The following is a 25,483-nucleotide window of genomic DNA, read 5'->3' as shown; positions in this document are numbered from 1 at the left end:
TGGTCTGGCTACGGCTCCACGGATGTTCACCAAGGTGATGGTGGTTGTTGTGGTGGCATTGCGAAAAGAGGGCATTCTAGTTCATCCCTACCTGGATGACTGGTTGATTCATACAAAGTCATTCCAGGAGAGCACCTGGGTCACGGCTCGGGTGGTGGAGTTTCTGTAGTCGCTGGGATGAGTAGTCAACCTTTCCAAGAGCCGGTTGTCTCCATCTCAGCACCTGGAGTATCTAGTGCTGATCGACACCTCCTTGGGCAAGGTCTTCCTTCAGAGGCCCGGATAAGCAAATTGCAATCTCAAATGCGCCTGCTTATGGCATCCCGGTGTTCTCGGGTGCAGGATTTCCTCCAAGTCTTGGGGTCAGTGGCGGCTTCCCTCGATGTGGTGAGGTGGTCTCGGGCCCACATGCATCTTCTTCAGTGTTCTTTTCTAAGGAGGTGTTTGCCTAAGAGGCACAGTCTGGATCATTCTGTTCTGCTTCCGGGCTTGGCTCGGTGCATTCTTTGTTGGTGGCTCCAGACCTCCCATCTTGTACAAGGGGCGAGTCTGGACCAGCCACAGTGAACAGTGCTGCTCACAGATGCCAGTCTTCTCTGTTGAGGAGCTCAGTGTCTAGGTCACTCAGCTCAGGGTACATGGTCCACGGAGGAGGCTTCTTGGTTGATCAGTGTCTTAGAGACCAGAGCCATCCATCTGGCCTTTCTTTCGGACAATGCCATGGCAGTGGCCTATGTCAATCATCAGGTGGGGCACCCAGAGCACTTTGGTGGCACAGGAGGTGGCTCTGCTCATGGTTCGGTCAGAGTCTCATCTTCAGGACATTTCAGCCTTCCACATAGCCAGAGTGGAGAATGTTCAAACGGACTTTCTCAGTCATCACATGCTGGATCCCAGAGAGTGGTGTCTAAGCCCCGTGGCCTTTCCGTTGATAGTGCAGTCTTGGGGTCAGCCCCTTATAGGCCTGATGGCCACAAGTGTCAACGCCAAAACACCGCGATTCTTCAGTTGTCGCAGAGACGGTCAGGCCGAGGGCCTAGATGCTCTGGTTCAACTGTGGCCAACGAAGGGGCTGTTGTATGTGTTCCCTCCGTGGCCATTAGTGGGAAGATTTCTCTGCATAATTCTACATTCAAGGCTTGTGGTTCTGGTGACTCGCGATTGGCCCAGGTGGCTATAGTATGTGGTGAGGCATCTGGTGGTGGATCCTCTTCCTCTGCCTCTCTTGGACGACCTTCTGACTCGGTCCCATTCCAATGTTCGATCCGGGTCTCTTCTGTATTACGGCTTGGCTCATAAAAGGGATCGCCTAGGTAAGAAGGGGTATTCAGATAAATTGATCTCAACTCTCTTGGGGTCCTGGAGGTTTTCCACCTCTCGGGCTTATAGAAAAATAGAAAATGACGGCAGAAAAGGGCCACGGCCCATTAAGTCTGCCCACTCTAATGACACACTCCCCTAATTCCCTCCATGAAGAGATCCCACATGCTTATCCCATTTTTTTTCTTAAAATCTGGCACGCTGCTGGCCTCGATTACCTACAATGGAAGATCATTCCAATGATCACCCTTTCGGTGAAGAAATACTTTCTGGTGTTGCCATGAAGTTTCCCACCCCTGATTTTCAACGGATGTCCTCTTGTTGACGTGGGTCCTTTAAGAAAGATATCTTCTTCCACCTCGATATGGCCCGTGACATATTTGAACGCCTCAATCATGTCTCCCCTCTCTCTCTGCGCTCCTCGAGTGAGAATAGTTGCAACTTACCCAGCCGTTCCTCATACGGGAGATCTTTGAATCCCGAGACATTCCTGGTAGCAATTCGCTGAACCGACTCAACTCTCAGCATATCTTTTTGGTAATGTGGCCTCCAGAATTGTACACAATATTCCAGATGAGGTCTCACCATGGATCTGTACAACGGCATTATGACTTCAGGCTTTCGGCTGACGAAACTTCTACGGATACAACCCATCATTTGTCTAGCCTTGGCTGAAGCTTTCTCCACTTGATTGGCAGTCTTCATGTCTTCACTAATGATTACCCCCAAGTCTCGTTCTGCTGTAGTCCTTGCTAAGGTCTCACCATTTAGGGTTTAAGATCTGCATGGATTTCTGCTGCCAAAGTGCATGACTTTACACTTTTTGAATTGAAACTTAGTTGCTAAGTTGTGGACCAATGTTCTAGTAAGAGTAGGTCCTGCGTCATACTGTCAGGCACTGTGCTTTTGCCTACTATGTTGCATAGTTTGGCGTCATCGGCGAATAATGTAATTTTACCTCGAAGCCCCTGATCCAGGTCCCTTATGAAGATGTTAAATAGGATCGTGCCCAAGACTGAGCCCTGCGGCACTCCATTGATCACCTCCGACATTTCAGAGAGGGTACCATTCACCACTACCCTCTGAAGTCTACCTCTAAGCCAGTCTTTAACCCATGCAGTTAATGTTTCACCTAATCCCATCAAACTCATCTTGCTCAATAACCTGCAGTGTGGGACGGGATTGGCGTATATTTGAGGAGTGGTGTACTGCGCGTGGAGTAGTCTCTTTTTATGCTTCCTTACCTACCATCTTAGAGTTCTTGCAGGATGGTCTTCTTTCCGGGTTCAGCTTGAGGCCTTGTCAGCCTTTCTCGGGTTGTTGAAAGGTCAGTGTTTGACTGCCATTCCTGATGTGATTCGCTTTTTGTGGGCGGCCAAATTGCTCAGGCCTCCCGTACGACCTTCTGTTCCATCTTGGCAACTGAATCTGATTCTGTCAGTTCAAGTGTGCCCACCTTTTGAACCGCTGGGCGACTGTTCTTTGAAGGACCTTACTCTTAAAGTGGTCTTCTTGGTGGCCATTACTTCTGCTAGATGTGTTTCTGAGTGGCAGGCTTTCTCTTGTTGGGCTCCTTTCTTGGAATTTTCTAGGGAGCAGGTTGTCTTGTGGCCTATTTCTTCTTTTCTGCCAAAGGTAGTTTCTCCTTTCCATGTTAATCAGGCAATGGTCCTCCCAGTGTTGGGTAGTGAAATTAAATCATCTCTTTGTTCTTCTAGCAAGTCCTCATAAGGAGGATGGTGTTTCTAAGGCTACTATTGCGCGTTGGATCAAGGAGACTATCGCTTCTGCTTATCTTCTGAAGAAGAAGCCTGTTCCCAACTTTCTCAAGGCTCATTCCACTAGGGGTCAGGCTTTTTGAAAAGCTGCATCTTGGTCTTTTCTGCATTCCTTTGTCAGACACAACCATGTGTATGTTCAAGCGCATCGGGACGTGGTGTTCAGTGAACATGTTTTGATGACGGCCCTTCGGGGGTCCCACCCTTAATGGGTACTGCTTTGGTATATCCCATTCGTAAGGACTATACCAGTCTACCACGCACTACAGAAGGAGAAATTAGGTTCTTAACCTGCTAATTTTCTTTCTGTTAGCCTGTAGACTGGTATAGTGACCCATCCTGTCTGTCTGTGCAGTGATTGCGGGTTTTTGTTTTGTTCGCATGCAGATTTTGTTTTTTCTACGGGTTTTAGAATTTTTCTAGGGCTGCGGAGAATTAAGAACAGCGGCTATGGCTCAGGTGGCTTTGCTGGTGAGCAGTAGGGATATTTTCTATACCAGGGTTTAGTTCTACACATGTTCTAACAGTTATTTACCAGTGTTTGTTGTTTTTGCACTCCTGTTCGGAGTGTGTGTTACTGTTTTCAGTTAAGTCTTTCCTAGGTTCTGCAAGAGGAGAAGCTATCCTGATATACAAGTTTGTTCTCAGTCTCCATCTGCTGGTAGCAGTGAGGAATATAACCCATTCATAAGGACTATACCAGCCTACAGGCTAACAGAAAGAAAATTAGCAGGTAAGAACCTAATTTCTCCTTCTTATATTTTGGCTTAAATATATTAGGAAAGTATGCATAGAAGTGAAATGTCATGCTTTAACTGCAGTTTTACTGTGATAATCCTTAGGTTCATTATGTCTCTCATATGGGACTTGATATACTCCCTTGATGGCTACAGTCAAAGTGGTTTACATATTATATACAGGCACTTACTTTGTACCTGTGGAAGTGGAGGGTTATGCGACTTGCCCAGAGTCACAACGAGCTGCAGTGTGAATTGAACCTGGTTCTCGGGTCACTGCACTAACCATTAGGCTATTCCTTCATGCAACTAAAACATTGCATGCTGACAGCTTTGTACAGAGTTAAACGTTGCCTCTGTTTATGTACATATCAGAGGCGTTGTTTCCTTATCTTTATAGGAAGTGTAATAACTGTGCATATGTGGGTGTGTTTTTCACAGGTCGGGGACGTGGAGAGAGTGGATTTTACCAAAGAAGTATTGAGGACGGAGAAGGGACGTTTGGCCGGGGCAGCCGTGAGATTCATCGGAGTCAGAGCTGGGATGACAGGTTAGGATTTGTAGAATTATTTTCATTCCCAATACAACTGGGTAAGAGTGCACAAATAATGTCCCAAAAAGCAATTGAAATCAAACAAAAAAACGGAACAAAATATATTTTAATGCCTTTAGACCAAGATGGTGCTCAGGTTCCATAGATGGAACGGAAATTCTCAAAGCCGGGGACTAGCCCCTATAGAGTCTTTCACCAAATCTATCACTGCACCAACTTCTGAGGTAGAAAGGTGATTAAAATGTAGTCTGTTGTGATATAATTGTGTAAAAGTCCAAAGATATGAGTTAATTTTTGATTTTCTTTTTTCCTTATTATTTTTATATCATAATTTTGGTTCCGACAAGAACAACCAAGTGCAAAGAAAGCAACTTAACTTAAATGTCCATACAGAATGATCCGGCAAGGTTCTAACGCGTTTCGCCCGATGGCTTCTTCAGAGAACCTGCTTGTGCTGAATGTGACTCCAATTTCAAATCCTTCCTCATTTCAAAACTATTCATTTCCTGGTCAGAAATGAATAGTTTTGAAATTGGAGTCACATTCAGCACAAGCAGGTTCTCTGAAGAAGCCATCGGGCGAAACACGTTAGAACCTTGCCGGATCATGCTGTATGGACATTTAAGTTAAGTTGCTTTCTTTGCACTTGGTTGTTCTTGTCAGAACCAAAATTATGATATAAAAATAATAAGGAAAAAAGAAAATCAAAAATTCACTCATATCTTTGGACTTTTACACAATTATATCACAACAGACTACATTTTAATCACCTTTCTACCTCAGAAGTTGGTGCAGTAATAGATTTGGTGAAAGACTCTATAGGGGCTAGTCCCCGGCTTTGAGAATTTCTGTTCCATCTATGGAATCTGAGCACCATCTTGGTCTAAAGGCAGTAAAATATATTTTGTTCCGTTTTTTTGTTTTTGTTTGAATTATTTTCATTGCCATTGATCATACTTGACCATGCAGTAAGCAGTTGCATGTGAAATTGTTTGTTATCCTTGGACAAGCAGGCAGCGTATTCTTACATGTGAGTGACGTAAACCATGGAACCCAGCACGGACAGTGCTAAAAGTATAATGTCACTTTAAACTTATTATGAATCTTCGAGACTGCCTGCACTACGCATGTGCGAGTGGTTTCCCCCTTGACATTGTCTTGCAGTTTTTCAGTTCTTCGTTTTCCACAAAATGAAGTTGAGTGCGCAGCCTTAGAATACACTGGTGTGACCAGGAACAAGTGGACCCTTATTCGACTCCGATGTCACGGGTCTTTGCTTTTCTCCAAACAAGTCTGGATAAAAGCCTCATGGGGGTGTCTCTGTGTCTCCAGGTGACCAGTCTATCCAGTTTTAGATCCCAGGATTGTCGGTTTTCTTTGGCGTTGCATCCAGATGTTGCTTAGTTTTTGCAGAAAGAGCTTCGATTCCGGCTGCCCATTAAGAATCCGTTCCTAGCCTGGGACCTTAATGTGGTGCTGTTTGATTTTGCCAGGGCTCCTTTTGAACCTCTGAGGGATGCTTCTCTCCTGGATTAACACTTCAGACTGTCCTTGCTGTGCCTGTTTCAGATTCAGATTTCCAATTTCAGTCTCCTTCTGCTTATCCAATCTGTTTCTTGGAGACCGGTTAACCCTTTGGGGTTAAGAAAAGTTTTTACATATGTATAACCTATTGTGGGAGTAGTTCTGAACTCCTTTGACGCCTCTGTTGGCGGTTAATGGTACTGTTTAGTTCAGTGGTTCCCAAGCCCTGTCCTGGGGGACCCCCAGCCAGTCGGGTTTTCAAGATATCCCTAATGAATATGCATGAGAGAGATTTGCATATAATGGAAGTGACAGGTATGCAAATCTCTCTCATGCGCATGCATTAGGGATATCTTGAAAACCCGACTGGCTGGGGGTCCCCCAGGACAGGGTTTGGGAACCACTGGTTTAGTTGTTTGAGCAGAACAATAGTTTAGCCCAGACATGGGCAACTCTGGTCCTCGAGGACCGGAATCCTGTCGGGTTTTCAGGATTTCCCCAATGAATATGTCTGGTTTAGCCTGTAGTAATAGGTGCCTCTACTTCCCAGATGGGTGTGTCTCTCTGTACTTGGGTACTGACTGCTAGAAGGTGTTAAACTAGCCTATGAAGTACACTGGAGACAGTGAAAAACTTGAAATGAATTTCTTTTGCAGCTCATACGAGTAAGGGGAAATAACCCTATGGTCTAGGACAGGGTTAGGCAATTCCGGTTATCGAGAGCCGGAGCCAGGTCAGGTTTTCAGGATATCCACAATGAATATGTATGAGATGGATTTGCATGCACTGCTACCTTGAGATGCAAATCTATTTCATGCATATTTATTGTGGATATTCTGAAAACCTGATCTGGCTCTGGCTCTCGAGGACCGGAATTGCCTATCTCCTGTCTAGGACCTGGGAGATTCTGTCAACAGATGCCAGCCTGTATAGCTGGGAAGCTCTTTGTGAGGACAGTCCAGTTCAGGGGCAGTGGTTCCCTTCTGAGAGGAATTGGTCGATCGGTTGCATGGAAGTCTGTGTGATTCGCTTGGCCCTCCGGCACTTTCTAGAGCTTGCTACAGAACAGGGTAGTTTGGGTATTCTTGGACATAAGAACATAAGAACTGCCATCTCTGGATCAGACCTTCGGTCCATCAAGCCAGGTTTCCAGATGCTTTTGGAATAATTGGAATGAGCCTAGGTTCCGCAGCGGGGCAGGGAGGTTATTCTAAAGCTCAGTGAATTTGAAGAAAAGGGATTTCCCTAATTTACCTGCATACATGACACCTTTTAACGATGGGAAAGATAGTTTGAGTATGTGGGCGGATCTGGTAGTGTCAGGTCTTGAAGAATTCCAGGATAGTGGGATTAGGGGAGGAAGAATGCCCTGTAGGATCTTGAAAATTAGGCAGGTACATTTAAAGTGCGCCTAGGTATTCATCAAAAGTCATTGCCACTATCCTCTGCAGCAAGAATAAGGTAGAGTGGCAGCCCATCGGGACAGTTAGGGAAAAATTTTTGAATACCTGAATAATTTGTAATCTGCATAAATTGTAGGATATGCGGAATATAAATTATTTTTTTTAAAGTCCACAGTGACTCGGTCTTGGGCCCAATCCTATTCAACATCTTTATAAGGGACTTGGCAGAAGGGCTTCGGGGTAAAATAACATTATTCGCCGATGACGCCAAACTAAGTAATGTAGTGGGCAAATGCACAATAGATGATGTTTCAATGCCCGACAACATGATGCACGACCTACTCCTACTGGAGCGTTGGTCTAGGTCCTGGCAACTCAGCTTCAATGCCAAAAAATGCAAAGTTATGCACCTGGGCAGCCAAAATCCATGCAAGACTTATACCCTTAATGGCGAGATCCTTACAAGAACGGTAGCAGAACGCGACTTAGGGGTGATCGTCAGCGAGGACATGAAGGCTGCCAATCAAGTGGAGCAAGCTTCATCCAAAGCAAGACAGTCATAGGTTGCATACGCAGGGGTTTCGTCAGCCGTAAGCCGGAAGTCATTATGCCATTGTATAGATCCATGGTGAGGCCCCATCTGGAATACTGTGTGCAATTCTGGAGGCCGCATTATCGCAAGGATGTGCTGAGACTGGAGTTGGTTCAGAGAATGGCCACCCGGATGGTCTCGGGACTCAAGGATCTCCCATATGAGGAACGGCTAGACAAATTGCAGCTATACTCACTCGAGGAGCGAAGAGAGAGGGGGGACATGATCGAGACGTTCAAGTATCTCACGGGCCGCATAGAGGTGGAGGAAGATATCTTCCTTTTCAAGGGTCCCACGACAACAAGAGGGCATCTGTGTAAAATTAGGGGAGGGAAACTACGAGCTGACACCAGAAAATTCTTTTTCACAGAAAGGGTGGTTGATCGCTGGAATAGTCTTCTACTGCATGTGATCGAGGCCAGCAGCGTGCCTGATTTTAAGGCCAAATGGGATCGTCACATGAGATCTATTCACAGGGCGAAGGTAGGGGAGGGACATTAGGGTGGGCAGACTAGATGGGCCGTAGCCCTTATCTGCCGTCAATTTTTATGTTTCTATGACTGCGTATGCCAAGATCTGGAGTTGTTTTCAGTCCTGGTGTGCCCATAATAATGAAGACCCGACCTCTCCTTCAGTTTTTCTCAGGAGGGCCTCAAGAAAGGCTGGCCGTCAGTTCCTTGAGAGTGCAGGTGGTTTGCCTCTCTTGTATGGGACCTTGGCTGCACATCTTGATGTTGTCTGGTTCTTGAAAGGTTCACTACGGCTTTGCCGTCCTATCTGTCCATCTTTCCCCCAGAGTCTTAATCTGGTCCTCGAGGTGCTCACAGGTTCCCCTTATGAACTGTTGGACTGGGTGTCATTGATGGATAATACAGTTAAGACTGTTTTTCTGGTGGCCATTACTTCAGTCTGCATAGTCTCCGAGCTTCAGGCCTTGTCTTCTTGTGACCTTTCCTTCGCATCATGAATTCCAGTGTTATCCTGCACATTCTTCCCTCCTTCCTTCCAAAGGTGATCTCTAATTTTCACATCAACCAGGCGATCTGCTTGCCCGCTTTCGTGCCTCCGGGCTCTAGCAAGCAGGATGCCATCTTTACAGTCCTTGGATGTGTGCAGACTTTTGCTGAGTTACCTGGAAGTCACCAATTAATTTCATCTCTCAGATTATCTGTTTGTGCTGGTGGGTCCAGCCTGCGAGGGATAGCTGGCTTCGAAGGCCTTTATTGCCAGATGGATCCGCATGGCAATTTCCTTGGCTTACTTGTTGGCCAGAAAATAGACTCCCCTTCGGTGAAGGCTCATTCCACTAGAGATGTTGCCTCTTCGTGGGCAAAATCCTCAGCAGTGTCGCCTGAGGAAATTTTCAGGGTTGCCATTTGGTGTCCTTGCATACCTTTACAAGGTTTTATGGAATTGATGTGGCAGCGTGACAGGATTCTGCGTTTGGCTGTTCAGTTTTGGCAACCGGCTCATCGGTCTTGCTTTGTCCAGGAATAGAGTGGGATTGCGCAAGAACGAAAGATTAGGTTCTTAGCTTTCCTAATCTTCTTTCATGTAAATCCATTATTCCTAGAACCCTCCCTAGGAGTTAATTGTTTGCCAGTTGTCTGCCTTGAAAAGCACTGATAAGTTGGATTTACAGTACTTTGACCAGCCTGTTTTAGAGTTACATCTATCCGCTTTAGGCACTTTCCGTGGGGATTCCTGTTCTGGGCGCTCCTCTCTGTTAGTGCAGGCTGTGTGTCCATATTCTGATATTACATTTATGATGTTTGCAAAACTGTTTTACTTATGATATCTATTTTTCGTTATTCAATTTTGATATGAGCAATTAGACATGTTTCTTGAGGACTGCCCCCATACCCCTCCCTTGTTTCTATGTCCTTTGCAGGTGCCTGTCTGCTTTTGTATACACTGGAAGCCATAGGGCAGTCCTTAAGGTAAGAGGGAGAGTCAGAAAAGTATGTAAAGGAAGCTTCCTACAAGCAGTCTGGTGACAGAGGATTCATAACCTATTTGTCCAGAAATAGTGTGTGGATTTACAAGAAAGAAGATTAGCAAAGATAAGAACCTAATCTTTAGTAACTATAACGCTTTATTTTCCAGATTCAGTTTATCTTCTATTTTCTTTCTGTAATATACTTTGAACCTGTACTGGTGAAAGCAGAATATAAGAAACGGATGTAGGATCCCACAGGTTTCTCAGGGACATCAAACATTAATTGCAATTCTTCAGGAATCCCATCTAGATACATTACAGCATGAAAAACTTAAAAGGTGGTGGGTGGACCAAATAATTGACGCTGCAGCAGTGCAAAAGAAAGCTGGAGTTGGTTATCCTTTATATGAATAGGTTAGATGTTGCGCATCATATAATATAATATAACAAGGGATTAGAAGAGCAGATTTCTGATGGCGTCAGTGAGTATCAATAAGCATCCTATTGTTCGTTATTGATACTCATGCCATCAAAAATCTACTCTCCTGATTCCTTATTATTTTATGATGCACAACATCTTACCTCTTCATGAAAAGGATAACCAACTCCAGCTTTCTTTTGCTCCAGCTTCAATTATTTGTTCCACCCACCATCTTTTAAGTTTTCCATGCTGTAATGTATCTAGTTGGGTTTCCTGAAGAACTTCAATTGATGTTTGATGTCTTCAAAACCTGTAGGATCTTAGTTTGTTTGATGGGAGATGAAATCTCCTCCCTTGTGTTCCAAGAGGTCAACCTACCCATCACTCAATCCCTTCAGGGTACCAGATGCTAAATCAAAGGCTTAAGTGCCACAGAGACCTAGAAGATCATTCCAGCTTATAGTCCTTCTTCCTGTATTAAGTTTTCCTTCTCCTGTCCAGTAATACCAGCTTTAGCCCCCTCTCCACTTTGTCTGCAGTGGATAAAGTAAAGTAATAAGTTCCATAGTTTGTGATTTCCCTGTTTCTCCATTTCTTTGTTTCTTTCTGCTGCAGGGGTGAGCGGAGGTTTGAGAAGCCTGTTCGCCGAGATGGAGGTATATTTTGTCTTCTATTTCAATGTGTTCCATTACTAGTGGTCTGTGAAGACCCTCGTCAATAGAATGTTTCTTGGCCTTTAAAAGATATCAAGATTCCCTCTCATTGTAATTTGACTTCTTATAACCACATATCACTGTGAATTGAATTGACAACATTTTATTTATACAGGAAAATATAAATGTGATTGAGGGAAAGCAGACTTGCCTAAAAATTGTAAATAGAAAACATGCCAAAGTTTTAAGTTAGAAAAATGTAAGATAAGGAAGTGGGTTATTGGTTAACCTAGTACATGCAGGCTGCATATTCTCACATGTGGGTGGTGTCATCCACGGAGCCTGGTATAGACAGTGAAAGTGCACCGGCACCTTAAGAGCTTAAAAGCTTTGTCTGCCCATACCACTCATGTGCAAGTGCCTTCCCGGCCTACGAGAGCTTGTGGTATGTCAGTCGAAGAAGTTGTCTTTTCATGTGCTGCATTGCTTTCCCTCAGAGTGTTCTAGAGTGAACTTTGTTTCACAAATATTTTTCTTTTTTTTTGTTATAGTTAATCCCCTAAAAAAAAAAAAAAAATTATATTAGTTTTTCATTTTTATCTTTGACTTTGATTTTGCTACTCAAATCTTCCCATCCATGTCTAAAACACTAAGCGGGTTAAAAAAGTGCTGTCAGTGTCTGCACAGTTGGTGTATCTAGTGTTTAGGCCCGGAACATCGAGTGGATGCCTGCATTTGGTGTTCTACTCTCCAAAAATATTCCCTAAAGGTCCAGTGTCTTCAGCAGGAAAAATTTTTTAGTTTCGCCATGGAAGAAAAATCTCACACCTTGCTACATTGGCATCGGACATCCCTGCTTCAGGAAAGCCTGCTAAGAAGCCAGCCACTTCCCAGCCAACGTCACAGGCCTCTTCATCATTTGAGTCCATCAATGCAGGCCAAACCTCAACGCCAATGGTCTTCTGTGCAAGTTGTGTCTCCTACTGGGTGTGCATCCTCTTAGACACCCTGCCATACTATGGACACCTGCTCAGTCTCAGGTATTGGTGGAGGATTTTTGATCCAGGGTCGATAACTTTCTGTGCAAAGAGTTTGGAGACATGTTCAAATTAATCTCAGGTCTAGTGTCTGCATCTACCTCATCAGTACTGACCCAGCCTGAGCATAGCTCTCATAGTCCACAAGGTGTACTGCTTCAGAGTCTACTCTGAAGTGTTGCTCTGCTTCGCATCGATGCTTCTTGAGATGACGTCGATGCTCGTCCTTGGAGTGTCCTGCTTCCACAAGGCATCGACACTCTTGAACCTGGCGCCGACAATCATCTTAATCAGAGCATCGATCTCCATCGAAGCACTGACGTCTTTCTTCAAAACATCATTCTCCACCGAGACATTGAGGCTCTATGTTGAAACATTGGAGGTCTTCATCGAGGTAGTGAAAATCCTCGTTGACGCATCGATGTTCTTCATCAAAACACTGACATTTTATATCGACATTCTTCTAAGTATTCTATCTCAAGGCATATATTATCTCGTTCATCTCGGTAATGACGTTCTCCATCTTCAGCATCGTCAGGTCAGTACTGTCATCATAGACTCCCTAAACGTCGATCAGGACTCTGATTTAATTTCTAATCACAGTGACTCTGAATGTGAAGCTACTTTATCAGCTCCTGAGTCCTGTGGAATACCTTCAGAACCGTCCCCTCTACCACCTAGAAGAAGATCCCCTCTGGAAGGGCTCTCTCTCACTAAATATATTAGGCGTCTGGGTAACGAGCTTTCTGTAAAATTGGAAGTAGACATTGAAACCAGGGTTGAACTTCTGGAGGCATTAGATTTTAATAAACCTCCCCAGGAGCTTTTAAAATTATCACTTCACAATCTTTTGAAAGAGTCTCTTCTGAAAAATTGGAAAACTCCACTGTCAATGTCTATAGCCCCTAGAAAGTTAGATTCCATCTATAGGACTATTTCATGTCCAGGATTTGATAAACCACAGCTTCAATGTAATAATAATAGCTTTATTTATTTCCCACATTACATTGCAGTTCAGGGAGGTTTACATCAAAGTCGTTGCTGGTAGAATCCACCCTCAAAAAGTCTTCTAGTTCCAGTCTTCTGGTTCAGAGTCCCTCTCCAAGTCGTGAAGGCAGAACTATGGACAAATTTGGCTGTCACCTATATCAGAATTCAATGTTATCCAACAGAGTGTTTAATTACAATTTCTTCATGTGTTTTTATTTCAAACAATTAATTAAAATGCTAGCAGTGTATGTGCAATATATTCCACCTGCCCATCTTCCTGAGTTTAAACATCTCACTCATGCTATTCTGCATGTCAGGAAGTATATGGCTCGTTCTGCTTTTGATGTGTTCGATGTTTCATCCAGAGCTTCGGCCATGGCCATAGCTATGAGGAGGCTTGCCTGGCTGTGGGTCTTGGATATGGATATCAATCTTCAAGACCGCTTTACCAATATACCATGTGTGGGAGAAGAGCTTTTTGGAGAGAAAGTTGAGTCTACCACACAGAAGCTTACTATATGGAAATCTTTTTTTTTATTATTTTTTTTTTAATCTTTATTCCTTTTTATTTCTTTCAACAAGTGTACAGTATTATTACAATTAATTTACATAACACACTTGGCATTCTTAAACAATATTATTATACATGTTTTTATTTCCCCCCACCTCCCACCCTTTTCCATATCAATAAAATATTCCTTCCAAATTTATATATAATTATACATCCCTTTTTGATAATACAATTACTCTGACATGAAATCTGTCCCTCCCCCATCCTTCTTTCTCAAACACTTTAAACATTTTATTATACCCAGTAATGCACAACAATAAATATCCCATCCTATTACATATATCTCCTTATTTTTCATAACAACATATTTCCAATATTTTTCCCTCCCTATCCCTCCCATCCCATCCCATTTCTATATATTATCCCCTAAGGAAAAAGAATAAACTTTACTCGTTATAATATTCAATTAATGACCTCCACACCTCTTGAAATCTTTTAAAATACCCCCTCTGTATCGCAAGAAATCTTTCCATCTTATACATATGACAAACTGAGTTCCACCAAAAATTACAATTCAATCTAGAACAGTCTTTCCAATTAGTTGTTATCTGTTGAATTCCCACTCCCGTAAGAATCAACAATAATTTATTGTTTGCTGTAGATATTTGGCATTTGGCCCTCATACACATTCCAAAAATCACTGTGTCATAGGATAAAGCCACATGACTCTCCATCAACATATTAACTTGATCCCATATTGATATCCAAAATGCCTGAATACATGGACAATAAAATTAAAGATGGTCTAGAGTTCCAACTTCAATTTTACAATGCCAGCATCTATTAGACTTAGAGCAATCTAATTTTTGTAATCTAGTAGGGGTCCAGAATGCTCTATGCAACAAAAAGAACCATGTTTGCCTAATAGATGCTGACATCGTACCTTTAATTCTCCAAGACCAAATACGTGGCCATTGAGATGCATTAATCTGATGCTTAATCTCAATGCTCCAAATATCTCTTAATCCATTTTTAGGCTTCTTATTCAAATAATTAGATATAATTTTATACCACTTTGCGGCCTGGTGACCCAGAAAATCTGCCTGGAAACATAAGAATTCTAAGCTGTAATGATCATTTAAAGATTTCCATTCAGGGAACCCCACCTGAATAGCCTGCTTCAATTGCAACCACTTATAACTTTGTTTTTTATTCAGACCATATTTATGTTGCAATTGTGAAAATTCAAGCATCTTACCATTATCAATTACTTCCGTTAATGATCTTATACCTGCTTTAATCCAATCTTTCCAGACAACCTTAAACCCGCCTATTTGTATCTTGGAGTTTACCCAAATAGTCTGTTGTTTCGATTTTAAAATAGAATCAGTAGTTAATTTGTCTACAAACCTTAATGTTTTCCAAGTATCCATTAATACTCTATTGTCCTTACGTATTCTAGGCACTTTTATACCAAGCAAAAGATCAAGCCTAAGTGGAAAGATAAGTGATCTCTCCACCCTTAACCACTCTGGTAATTGTTCCAAAAGCTCTGGGAGGACCCAATACATACCTTGGCGCATGATATAGGCCTGATGATACCTATAAAAATTGGGAAAATTTACCCCACCCTCCTCAATTGGTCTTTGCAAAAACACTAAAGCCACTCTTGCAATTTTACCCAGCCAAATAAATTTAACCAGAATACTATTTAATTTTTTATAGAAAGACCCCTGAAAAAACACTGGTATCATTCCCAATTGATAGCAAACCACAGGCAAAATCATCATTTTAACAGTTTGTACTCTTCCCCACCAGGACAAATGTAAAGGATTCCATTGCTCACACAACTCTGTAACTTTTTGTAATAAAAATTTTTCATTTATTCTCATTGTCTCTTCAAGTGTTTTATTCAGCCAAATACCTAAGTACTTTATTCCATCCTCTTTCCATATAAAAGGGAAAGAATCAAGTATACCTTTTGTACAATGCACATTTAAAGGTAAAATCTCTGATTTAGTCCAATTTATTTTGTATCCTGAGAATTTTCCAAATGTATCTATGACCTTCAGTAGACATGGGATTGTTGTTTCCGGATTCCTCAAATGAAGCAAGATGTCATCTGCATAAGCAGATACTTTATATTCCACTCCAACACATGGAATACCCTGTATGTCCTTTGCCTGTCGAATAGCTAATAATAAGGGTTCAAGAACTATATCAAAGAGCAAAGGAGATAATGGACAACCTTGTCTAACTCCCCTCTGCAACTTAAAAGCATCCGAAAAATTATTATTTATATATAAGCGAGCAGTTGGGGAGCTGTACAATGCTTGTATCATTTGTATAAATCCGGATCCAATACCAAACCATTCCATAGCTTGATACATGAAACTCCATTCTACACGATGAAAAGCCTTCTCAGCATCTAGTGAAACCGAAAAAGCCGGATCATTAATTTGTTTTGTTAAATAATACATCTGAAATGCCAGTCTAGTATTATTAGAAGAGTGTCTTTGAGCAACAAATCCAGTTTGATTCATTCCTATTATATGCGGAAGAGCTTTAGCCAATCTTAATGCTAAAATCTTAGCTAATAATTTACCATCTACATTTATTAAAGATATAGGCCTGTAGTTTGAAACCAATGTTGGATCTTTATTTGGCTTTGGCAAAACAATAGTTAAAGATTCTGCCATAGTGCCTGATATACAACCTTTATTCAGTTGATCCTGATATAATTTTAATAAATATGGTAATTGGGAAATTTGAAATTCTTTATAAAACTCTTCTGTAAATCCATCTCCACCTGGAGCGGTCCCAACTCTAAGGGATTTCAATGCCATTTGTAACTCTTTTAATGATATAGGTTTATCTAAACTTCTTTTTATATGATCAGGAACCTTAGGACCTTCAACTAAACTAAAAAAATCCATCCCATCTTTCTCTTTATTTAAATAAGACTCCGAAGAATACAATGACTTATAATATTTTAAAAATTGTTTTAATATATTTCCAATTTGAGAATGAGAATTTCCTAACTCATCTTTAATTATGCTTATTTTCTCCTTCCTTTTCTTTGCTTTTAAATAATTTGCCAATAATCTTCCAGCCTTATTTGCACTACCATAATACACCACCTGCTGAGCAAAAATATCTTTCCTTACTAACCCAGAGGAAATTTCATTATATTCACATTTTTTTTTAACAATATTTGAAATGTCTCCTGTTCCCATTTATTAACCAATTTTAATTCCAAATTCTTAATTTCTTTTTCCAAATTCACATATTGGTTTCTTAACAGTTTCTTTTTATATGCAGAATATGATATAATTTGTCCTCTCATAGTTGCTTTGAAAGCATCCCATAAAATTCCAATCGAAATTTCCTCTAAATCATTAAGTCTAAAATATTCATTTATTTTATTTTGAAATTCTGTGCAAAATTTAGAATCAGCAAGCAATGTATTATCAAACCTCCATACAGGTTTGGAATTATCTGGATCTACTACGTTAACTTCTATCCATATACCACCATGATCAGATATTACTATTGGTTCTATGTCAGCTTTTATAACTTGCTGTACCATCTGATCTGAAACAAAAATATAATCAATTCTTGAGAACGATTGATGAACATGTGAACAAAATGTAAATTCCCGATCATTAAAATGAAGAATACGCCATTTATCTTTTAAATTACATACTTGTACCAAATTATCTAATCCCATTGATTTCATTATTCTACTAGGCTTTTTATCCATTATTGGATCTATAACAGCATTGAAATCCCCAGCCACCACTAAATTAGTAGTAGCCAGTGGTAAAACTAATTGTTGTAGAGATTTAAAGAATTCACTTTGATTCGAATTAGGTGCATATATATTTAGTAATGCCATTGTATTACTGCCCATGCTCATGTCAACAAGTAACCACCTTCCTTGAGGATCTGCCTTAACCATATTAAATGTTGCTGTACATTTTTTATTAATCAATATTGCAACTCCTGCCTTCTTTTTTACCGCTGGTGCAAATAAACATTGTTTTATCCACTTATCTGTCAGCTTCATAGACTCTGTTCCAGACAAATGTGTCTCTTGCAAGAAACATATATCTATATTTTGTTGTTTAATATATTCCAATACCTTTTTCCTTTTTATAGGGTGATTAAGGCCATTTACATTCAAAGAAAAAATAAAACCCATTTTACAAATAAAATATAAAATACATATATAATCCACTCAAACATAAAATATACATTTTTTCTTTTTCCTTAAACCAATATATGAGTCTCCCCCCTCCCCTCTTTCCCCATCCCCCCCCTATTCCCACCCCCCACCCTCCCCTCCCCTAACACAAATGCAAACTTCGAAACGCACATATTACTGAGCAAAAAATAAACTCCCCACAGGCAATAACATACTCATTTTTCTTTCTCTAATCTTTCAAACAACCAACACTAAATTCTCCTGCAGTCAATCCATTCTTCAATACCATAAATACCCATATTTACTATAATTCTTTATTATATACTTCCCCCCTCATTCAAATTTCCAAACATTCTTCCATCCTATACCTCTAATATATTTATAAAAGGATATACCCAATATTTCGGAAACCATTTCTTACAATATATACCCCCCCAAGATTAATATTATTATTTTATTATTTTTTTTTTTTTTGTCTAACCTAAGTTTCTCACAACTTCAATGGAACATACATCACTCCATCCTATAATATTCAATTTTATTTTTTTAACCTTACATCAAAAGAAGGATCAAACATTTCAACCAAGCAGACCTCATATTTTTTTAAAACTCTCATTAATTTTCATTGCATCTTCAATCTATTACAGTCTATTCTCCATTTTGCACAACTGTAACACTTGTACATCTTCATCCTGCTGTTTCAGTCTCTTATTCCATCTTCTTGCAGATTGCTATTTCATCTTTCTCCAATAAAGTATTTTTGCAACATCATCCTTATTATATCTCAGTCAATTTCAGATGCAAATTGTAAATCTAAATAATGCTCAAGTCATTTCCATCAGTCCATCTTCACATCTTCTTCTCTTTACATCAATAGTCTTTTGTATTTTTCATCTTATTATATTCTAAGTTCCCACATTTCTCCAATGCAGCATTTATGTGTCCTCATATTATTATCTCAGTCACGCTCAAATGCAAATTATAAATTCACATTAAGAAACCATCCAAATCTTATAATTGTTCCTCATATTTTCTTCACTTCCTATATGCTCCATCCCTCTTCTTACCTTGTCAAAATCTTCTTTTCTTCTTTTCTTATTGTCTCTTTAAAATTTTTCATTTCTATTCTTTAAATCTTGTTTGAAATGTTGATCCCCCTTAAATCTAACTGCAACAATTTTCTAGAAAATATTTTTCTCCTTTTCTATTTTTTTTTCCCACTTTTTCCTTCTTTATAAAATATCTTTCAATTTTCACTCAAAAATATAAACCAAAAATAATCTAAGTATATTATTTATTACATTTTCTAAATACTTTCATGAAACCATAGGCAAATTATATTGATCTAGAAATTCCTGTAATTTGCCTGCTTCTTCAAAATTATAAGTTTTATTCTCATAAGTTACCCTCATAATAGCAGGATATATCAATCCATATCTTGCTCCCATTGCTCTCAGTTTAGGTCTTAAATCCAAAAGCTGTTTTCTTTTGTAGGCTGTAGCTTTTGCAAAGTCAGTTACTATAAAGATCTTAGAATCCTGGCATTTAAGATCCTTGTTTGTTTTAGCCAGATTTATAATCTCTACCACCTGCTGATGTCTTAGCAGCTTAAAGATTAGTGGACGGGGACCCTTCTGACTATTTGATCTTTTCATCGGTATCCGATGTGCTCTTTCTATCTCCAAAGGAAAATAACTTTTAAATGGCAAGATCTTTGGGATAAAATTAGTCACAAATTGAATAGGATCATTCTGCTCAATCCCCTCAGGTATCCCAATCAGACGCAAATTATTCCTTCTTTCACGATTTGATAAGTCTTCAAAATCCTTTTTCAACGCCTCTATTTCTCTGTGATCTTTTTTACACACCAGCATCTCTGCCTCAGATTTCTCAGCATGCTTTTCTAACTGCTCAATTTTGAAGTCAACTGCCTGCTTTCTATTTGTCAGACTCTCTATTTCCTCCTTCACAACTTTTATATTTTTAGCGTTATCACTTACTATTTCTTTAATTTTCTGAAGTTCATTCATCAAATCACTGTTATCAATTTCTTCCTGAGGCAACGGGACCGCTGTCGGGGATACCGAATCCATTTTTGTTCTTTTTTTACTTCCTGCTCCTGAATTCACCGGATTACTTTTACTAGTTTTACCCGAAGCCATTTCTTACTTCAATTCTCTCTTTTACTTCACTTTTCTTTAATTTTAACTGCCAAAATCTTAATAAAATTTGCCTGTCACAACAGAGCTAATCCTCTACCCAGACATCTTCGTGCGCTGCAAAGTTCTAGAATCACTATATGGAAATCTAATCATGAACTTTCACTGTGGATACCCCAAAAACCAACTAGCTGAAGGGTCCCCCAGGACAAGTAAGGAGCCACTGCTTAAACTCTGTACAGTGAGGTCTGTGTGCAATGCTCTGACCACATCCTCACTTTACCTGCTATCAGACACTAAGTTAAGCCTCAGCAATGCCACTTGTCCAATTATCTTGTACATGTAATGCTCTGCATACAGTCCTTTTACCAGGCAAGAGCCATCATTTAGCAAAATGTCACACCTCTCGCTGCCTGTTTTAAATTAATTTTATGTCCTACCGCTATACTCCATATGGTTCTTGGTATACTGGATTTATAACACCTTGGACCCCTGAGGAAGAAGTGTTATTCGAAACACAGACTGTGTTGGGTCCTGGTTTCCAACCAATCTGAACCATTCTTTGGAAAGCAACAGTTAATTATCTTCAATAAAATTCCTGCATCTTGTTTAACATCTCTGCAGTTCTTATTTTGGATTTGCTGTTTGACTTTCACTGCAAACCCATTGGATTCTTCTTTATTTTTGAGCAAAAGAAGTATTTCCACATAGCTAGCAGCCTGTATTTCCTTCTGCTATGCTCGGGCTGGGTTGCATCTCGAGAGACATGTTAACGGCACACAAAGTTTGAGCGATGGCAGCTTCAGTGGCTTTCTTACGATCCACTTCCATTGATGAAATTTGCAAAGCAGCCACTGGGTCCTCAATTCACACTTTCATATCTCACTACTGTCTGGAATCATATTCCAGATGAGATGGTAATTTCGGTCAAACAGTATTATTACATTACATTACATTACATTAGGGATTTCTATTCCGCCATTACCTTGCAGTTCAAGGTGGATTACAAAAGAATTATCCAAGATGTATTACAACAAGAACTTATAATTAAAAAAAAAAAAAAAATTGGTCATTTTCAAAAGGAGTAAGAAATGGGTAAGGTTATTTGTTTGGGTAGTTGGCTTTAGTGAGAGGTGGAATTTGAGACTTGCGGTATTATTTCTTTTTTCAGAGTTTTCTTGAAGAGTATGGTCTTTATTTCTTTTCTAAAAGTCTTGTAGTCGAGAGATGCCGTCAGTAGATTGGCGATTTGGTTGTCTAGTTTGGCTGCTTGAGTGGCCAGGAGGCCATCATATAGTTTTTTTCCGTTTGACCTCCTTAATTAGGGAGTATGAGAATGGGGTGTGAGTTTTCCTATGTCTGGTTGCGGTGTTGTGGATGAGGCGATTATTCAGGTAGTTTGGACTGTCTCCGTATAAAGTCTTAAATAGTAGGCAGTAGAATTTAAATTGTATTCTTGCTGGGATCGGAAGCCAGTGCGATTGGAGATATGCTTCTGTAATGTGATCATGTTTCTTTAATGAATAGATGAGTCTTAGTGCTGTGTTTTAGATAGTTTGTAATTGTTTTGTTATGGTTGTAGGGCATGGGAGGTAGAGGATATTACAATAGTCAAGTAGGCCTAGTATTAAGGACTGAACTATTAGCTGGAATTGAGTTTTCTCGAAGAATTTCCGAACTTGTCTTAAGTTTCTCATGACTAAGAATGACGTTTGTATTGTTTTATTGATTTGCGGTTGCATGGTGCAGCATCTGTCGATAGTTATTCCTAGCAGTTTTAGGGTGGTTTGTATGGGGTAGTTGATTGCGTTGATTTCAATGTTGGTTATGGTTGGTATTTTGTTGTTTTCTAGGAGGATGAATTTTGTTTTATCTGGGTTCAATTTCAGTTTGTGATCTTTCATCCAGGTTGCTATTGATTTTAGTGTTTGGTATATTGTGTTTATCATGGAGAGTTCAGGTTGATCGAAGGGTATGAGAATGGTAATGTCATCGGCATAGCTGTAGGAGGTTATGCCTTGTTTGTCCAGGTGAGAGCTGAGGGAGGCTGTATAGAGATTGAAGAGAGTCGGGGATAGAGGGGATCCTTGGGGAACTCCGCAGGGGTTTGACCAAGGTTCAGATTTTTGTTTGTCTGATTTTACTCTATAGGTTCTTGATTTAAGGAATCCTTCAAACTATGTGTATACTTTATATGTGATACCTATTGTATCCAGGATTTGTAGTAGAATGTTATGGTCCACCAAGTCGAATGCAGCGGTAAGGTCTAGTTGTATGAGCATCATTTTTTTTCCTGTGCTGAGATGTTGTCTGGCTGTGTTCAAGAGAGATCCTAGTAGTGTTTCCGTGCTGAAGTTGTTTCTGAAGCCGGATTGTATGGGATGGAGTATGTTATGGTTTTCTAGGTAATTGTAGAGGAATTTGGCAACTAGTCCTTCTATTATTTTGACGAGTGGAATAGAGGCAATGGGTCTGTAGTTGACTGTTTGGTCTATCGGTCCTTTGGGGTCTTTGAGGATCGGGGCGATGATGATTTCGCTGAGGTTGGTAGGGTAGTGGCCGTTTATTAGCGAGATTTGTATCCAGTTTAGAAGAAGAGCGCGGAATTTTGTGCTGGATGTTTTTAGGAGATATGGTGGACTGTTGTTGAGGTCACAGGATGCATGGCTGTATTTTTTGTAGTATTTGTAGTATTATGGAATCTATTTTGAATTTTTTGTAATATTTGTAGTATTATGGAATCTATTTTCTGTTATATCCCTTCCGGATTCCATCCATTAGTTACAATTTCTGCAAGCAGTCTGTGCAGAAGTCTTTTGCTGTGACGCTGCTTCTGTTTCTTATTTTTTCGCTTAAAGTTTGTTTTTCAGTAGCTTCAATGCCCTTGAGGCATTGCCCTCCCCAGTGGTCCCCTGTCAGAGAAAAGGACACAGTTTTGTGGTGCCGGAATGCAGCTTCACAAAGAAACTGGTGGATCTGGAGAGCCAGCCTGCTGTTTGCCACCTTCATGAAGTACCTGGGGTCCCTTCCCATGGGAGTCTGCTGGCTGGTGACCCTGTCACAGGTTTCTAGCACTGGCTGTGTGTGTCTGGACAGAAACCCACCAGGTTTTCAAGGTGTAGGCTGCCTTTTCTGCCTCTACCATGTGGCGGGGGTTGTAGTTGGTATCTGGCCAGCTGGCAGTCCGAAGATCTTCAGTTTGGTGCATTTGGAGCTGTTTCTGAGGCAGAAATTCCTTTTTCTCCACTCAGCTGCTTTTAACGAACTCTATGTGAAAAAATAAGAAATAGAAGACTTCTGCACGGACTGCTTGCAGAAATTGTAACTAGCATATGGAATCCTCCAGAGACTAACAGAGAGAAGATTATCGAAGGTATAAACCTAATCTTCCATTCTTTTTAATGGCCAACTCTCCCTCCATTCCATTGCAGTAAGCTAGGGACACAAGGTGGAGTCCCACATGTGAGAATATGCTGCCTTGTCTTAGGATAAAGCACAGTTACTTACCGGTTTAGATATTATCTGGAGACAGGCAGATATTCTCACATCCCATCACTTCCCCTGATTGGTTTCTTAGCTTGCTTATGGAACTGAGGTACCAAGAGCCCTTGTTGAATGGAAAAGCACTCTTGCATGCGCAGTGCGGTCAGACTGAAAGCTTTTAAGCTCTAGAAGTGCCGGTGCACTTTTCACTGTCCGTACTGGGTTCTGTGAATGACGTCACCCACATGTGAGAATATCTGCTTGCTGTGTTCGGATAACACCTGTTACGGTAAGCAACTGTGCTTTCTTGCGTGTACCAGGGACCCTAAAACCTAAAAATATAGGGAATTGCAGGTTTAAAATTATAATTTTAAGAGAAGGGGGAATTTTTTTACCATTAGTACCAGTAGGTTCTCTTCCTCTGTGGGGTACTAGGTTGCCTGGGCTCATAACCCATGCATTGTCTAGATCTCTGGTTGGCAAACTGCTGGGCATGATGGACCACTGGTCTGACCCAGCAGCAGCAATTCTTATGTTCTTAAATCTGTTACTTGATATGGATTCCCCTACTTGATATTATGTTAGATTTCAGATTTCTTTTTAATTTGCTTTTAAAATTATCAAGTATGGAATTTAACAGTGAAAAGATAGGGTTTAAAAACTTGCTTTTTAACATAGCACTGGAACCATTACTTCTCTTAATACGACATTCTTCTAATATCGCTGGTATTACTAGGGGATCTTTGGAATTTAAATTCTCTGCTTATGCAGACGATGTATTGATCTATACTGACCCAACTTCTTTACCTCATTTACTAGAACTCATTAACTCGTATTCTCGCCACTCTGGATATAAGCTTAATGCCACCAAAACTGAGCTGATGCCATTTAACAAATATGTATTTCATCAGTCATTGTCGGAATATAATTTTCAATGGTCACAAGGGAAGCTTAAGTATTTGGGGCTACACTTTGGCCCTACTATTGAAGACACGATACAATTTGCAGTAGAGGATATATTACAGATGATCACTACCCTTATGAATCCATTAAATTTATCCTGGTGGAGAAGAATGGAGTCAATTAAAATGGTGATAGCTCCGAAAATTTCTGTCAAAGAAAATTCTAAAGTAAGATGGCTTATACAAATATATCACACTTTCTTAATGTAGAGTATATTTTCAAGGAAATGGTAAAAAAATGCTGCATCTCCTGCCTATATCCCAGGGTGCGTGCTGAAAACCTTTTTTCCTTATTATCCATGTCTCACAATATAGATTACTAGATATTTTTTAAGTGTTATTAAATATTAAGAACATTAACAAGTGATTCACACAGAACCAAGAGTTCCCTTATTGAGAGCAGAAGTTAGTGGAAAACTTTATGCTGATAACATTAAACAATTATTTTAAATGTATTTGTAATAATAATAACAACAGTTTATATACTGCAGGACTGTGAAGTTCTATGCGGTTTACAAAGATTAAATTGTAGGCATTTTTGTAATACCTGAAGCACTAAGAAGGCATCTAGGCTGTTTACAAACTAAATGCCTGCTAAGTCATAGATACATAATGGCAAATAAAGGCCAAATGGCCCATCCAATCTGCTAGGTGAAAACAGAGAGCAAGGGAATGTAAAAACTTAGAGGATGTGTTACCTCTCTGGGTAAAGAGCAGAATCAAAGATCAGCTGAAACAGCCAGAACTCAACATATTTCTTAAGTGTGGCTATGTGCTTTACTGCATATGTAAAGGAAGAGAGTTCTAGAGAAAAGTGTCCAACTAAGAGAAAGCAGAGATCCAGGTGGAAATGAAAATGGGTTGGAAGTTTGGGAGGTGGCAAGAGTGAGTGAAAGAGAAAGGGGTAAGAAGAAAGGAAAGATACAGAGAGTTATCAGATGGCAGTGCATGGTAGACGCACATAAAAATCTTGAAAAGTGAGCCCAAACCAGAAATCAGTGCTAAGTCTGTAGAAGAGGAAGACCTTGATTAAAGTGATAGGCATACATGAGGAGCTTTACTGCAGTTGATTGGATAAGCTGCAGTTTGTTTGATATTCAACAGTGGGAGAACATTAAAAAAGAGAATTATCCCAGGACAAACAGACAGCATATTCTCACATGTGGGTGACGTCATACACGGAGCCCTGATATGGACAGGTTTAAAAGTGTATT

The 25,483-nt window shown here is 40.3% G+C and overlaps 1 protein-coding gene across 11 annotated transcripts in view; it reads left to right on the top strand.

The window, feature by feature from the left end:
* GIGYF1 (GRB10 interacting GYF protein 1) overlaps positions 1-25,483 on the top strand; it is a 332,123-nt gene that overhangs the window by 148,987 nt on the left and 157,653 nt on the right. For all 11 annotated transcript variants that reach the window (XM_033924367.1, XM_033924371.1, XM_033924372.1 and 8 more), the window contains 2 exons: positions 4,277-4,385; positions 10,883-10,923. In XM_033924367.1, coding sequence (XP_033780258.1) covers positions 4,277-4,385; positions 10,883-10,923 — 150 coding nt within the window. The remainder of the gene's footprint in view (positions 1-4,276; positions 4,386-10,882; positions 10,924-25,483) is intronic.

The sequence above is a fragment of the Geotrypetes seraphini genome, chromosome 16, assembly GCF_902459505.1.
Source record: "Geotrypetes seraphini chromosome 16, aGeoSer1.1, whole genome shotgun sequence".
Classification (NCBI taxonomy): domain Eukaryota; kingdom Metazoa; phylum Chordata; class Amphibia; order Gymnophiona; family Dermophiidae; genus Geotrypetes; species Geotrypetes seraphini.
The sequence above is the reverse complement of the archived record's forward strand: the minus strand, read 5'-3'. Positions and strand labels throughout refer to the sequence as shown.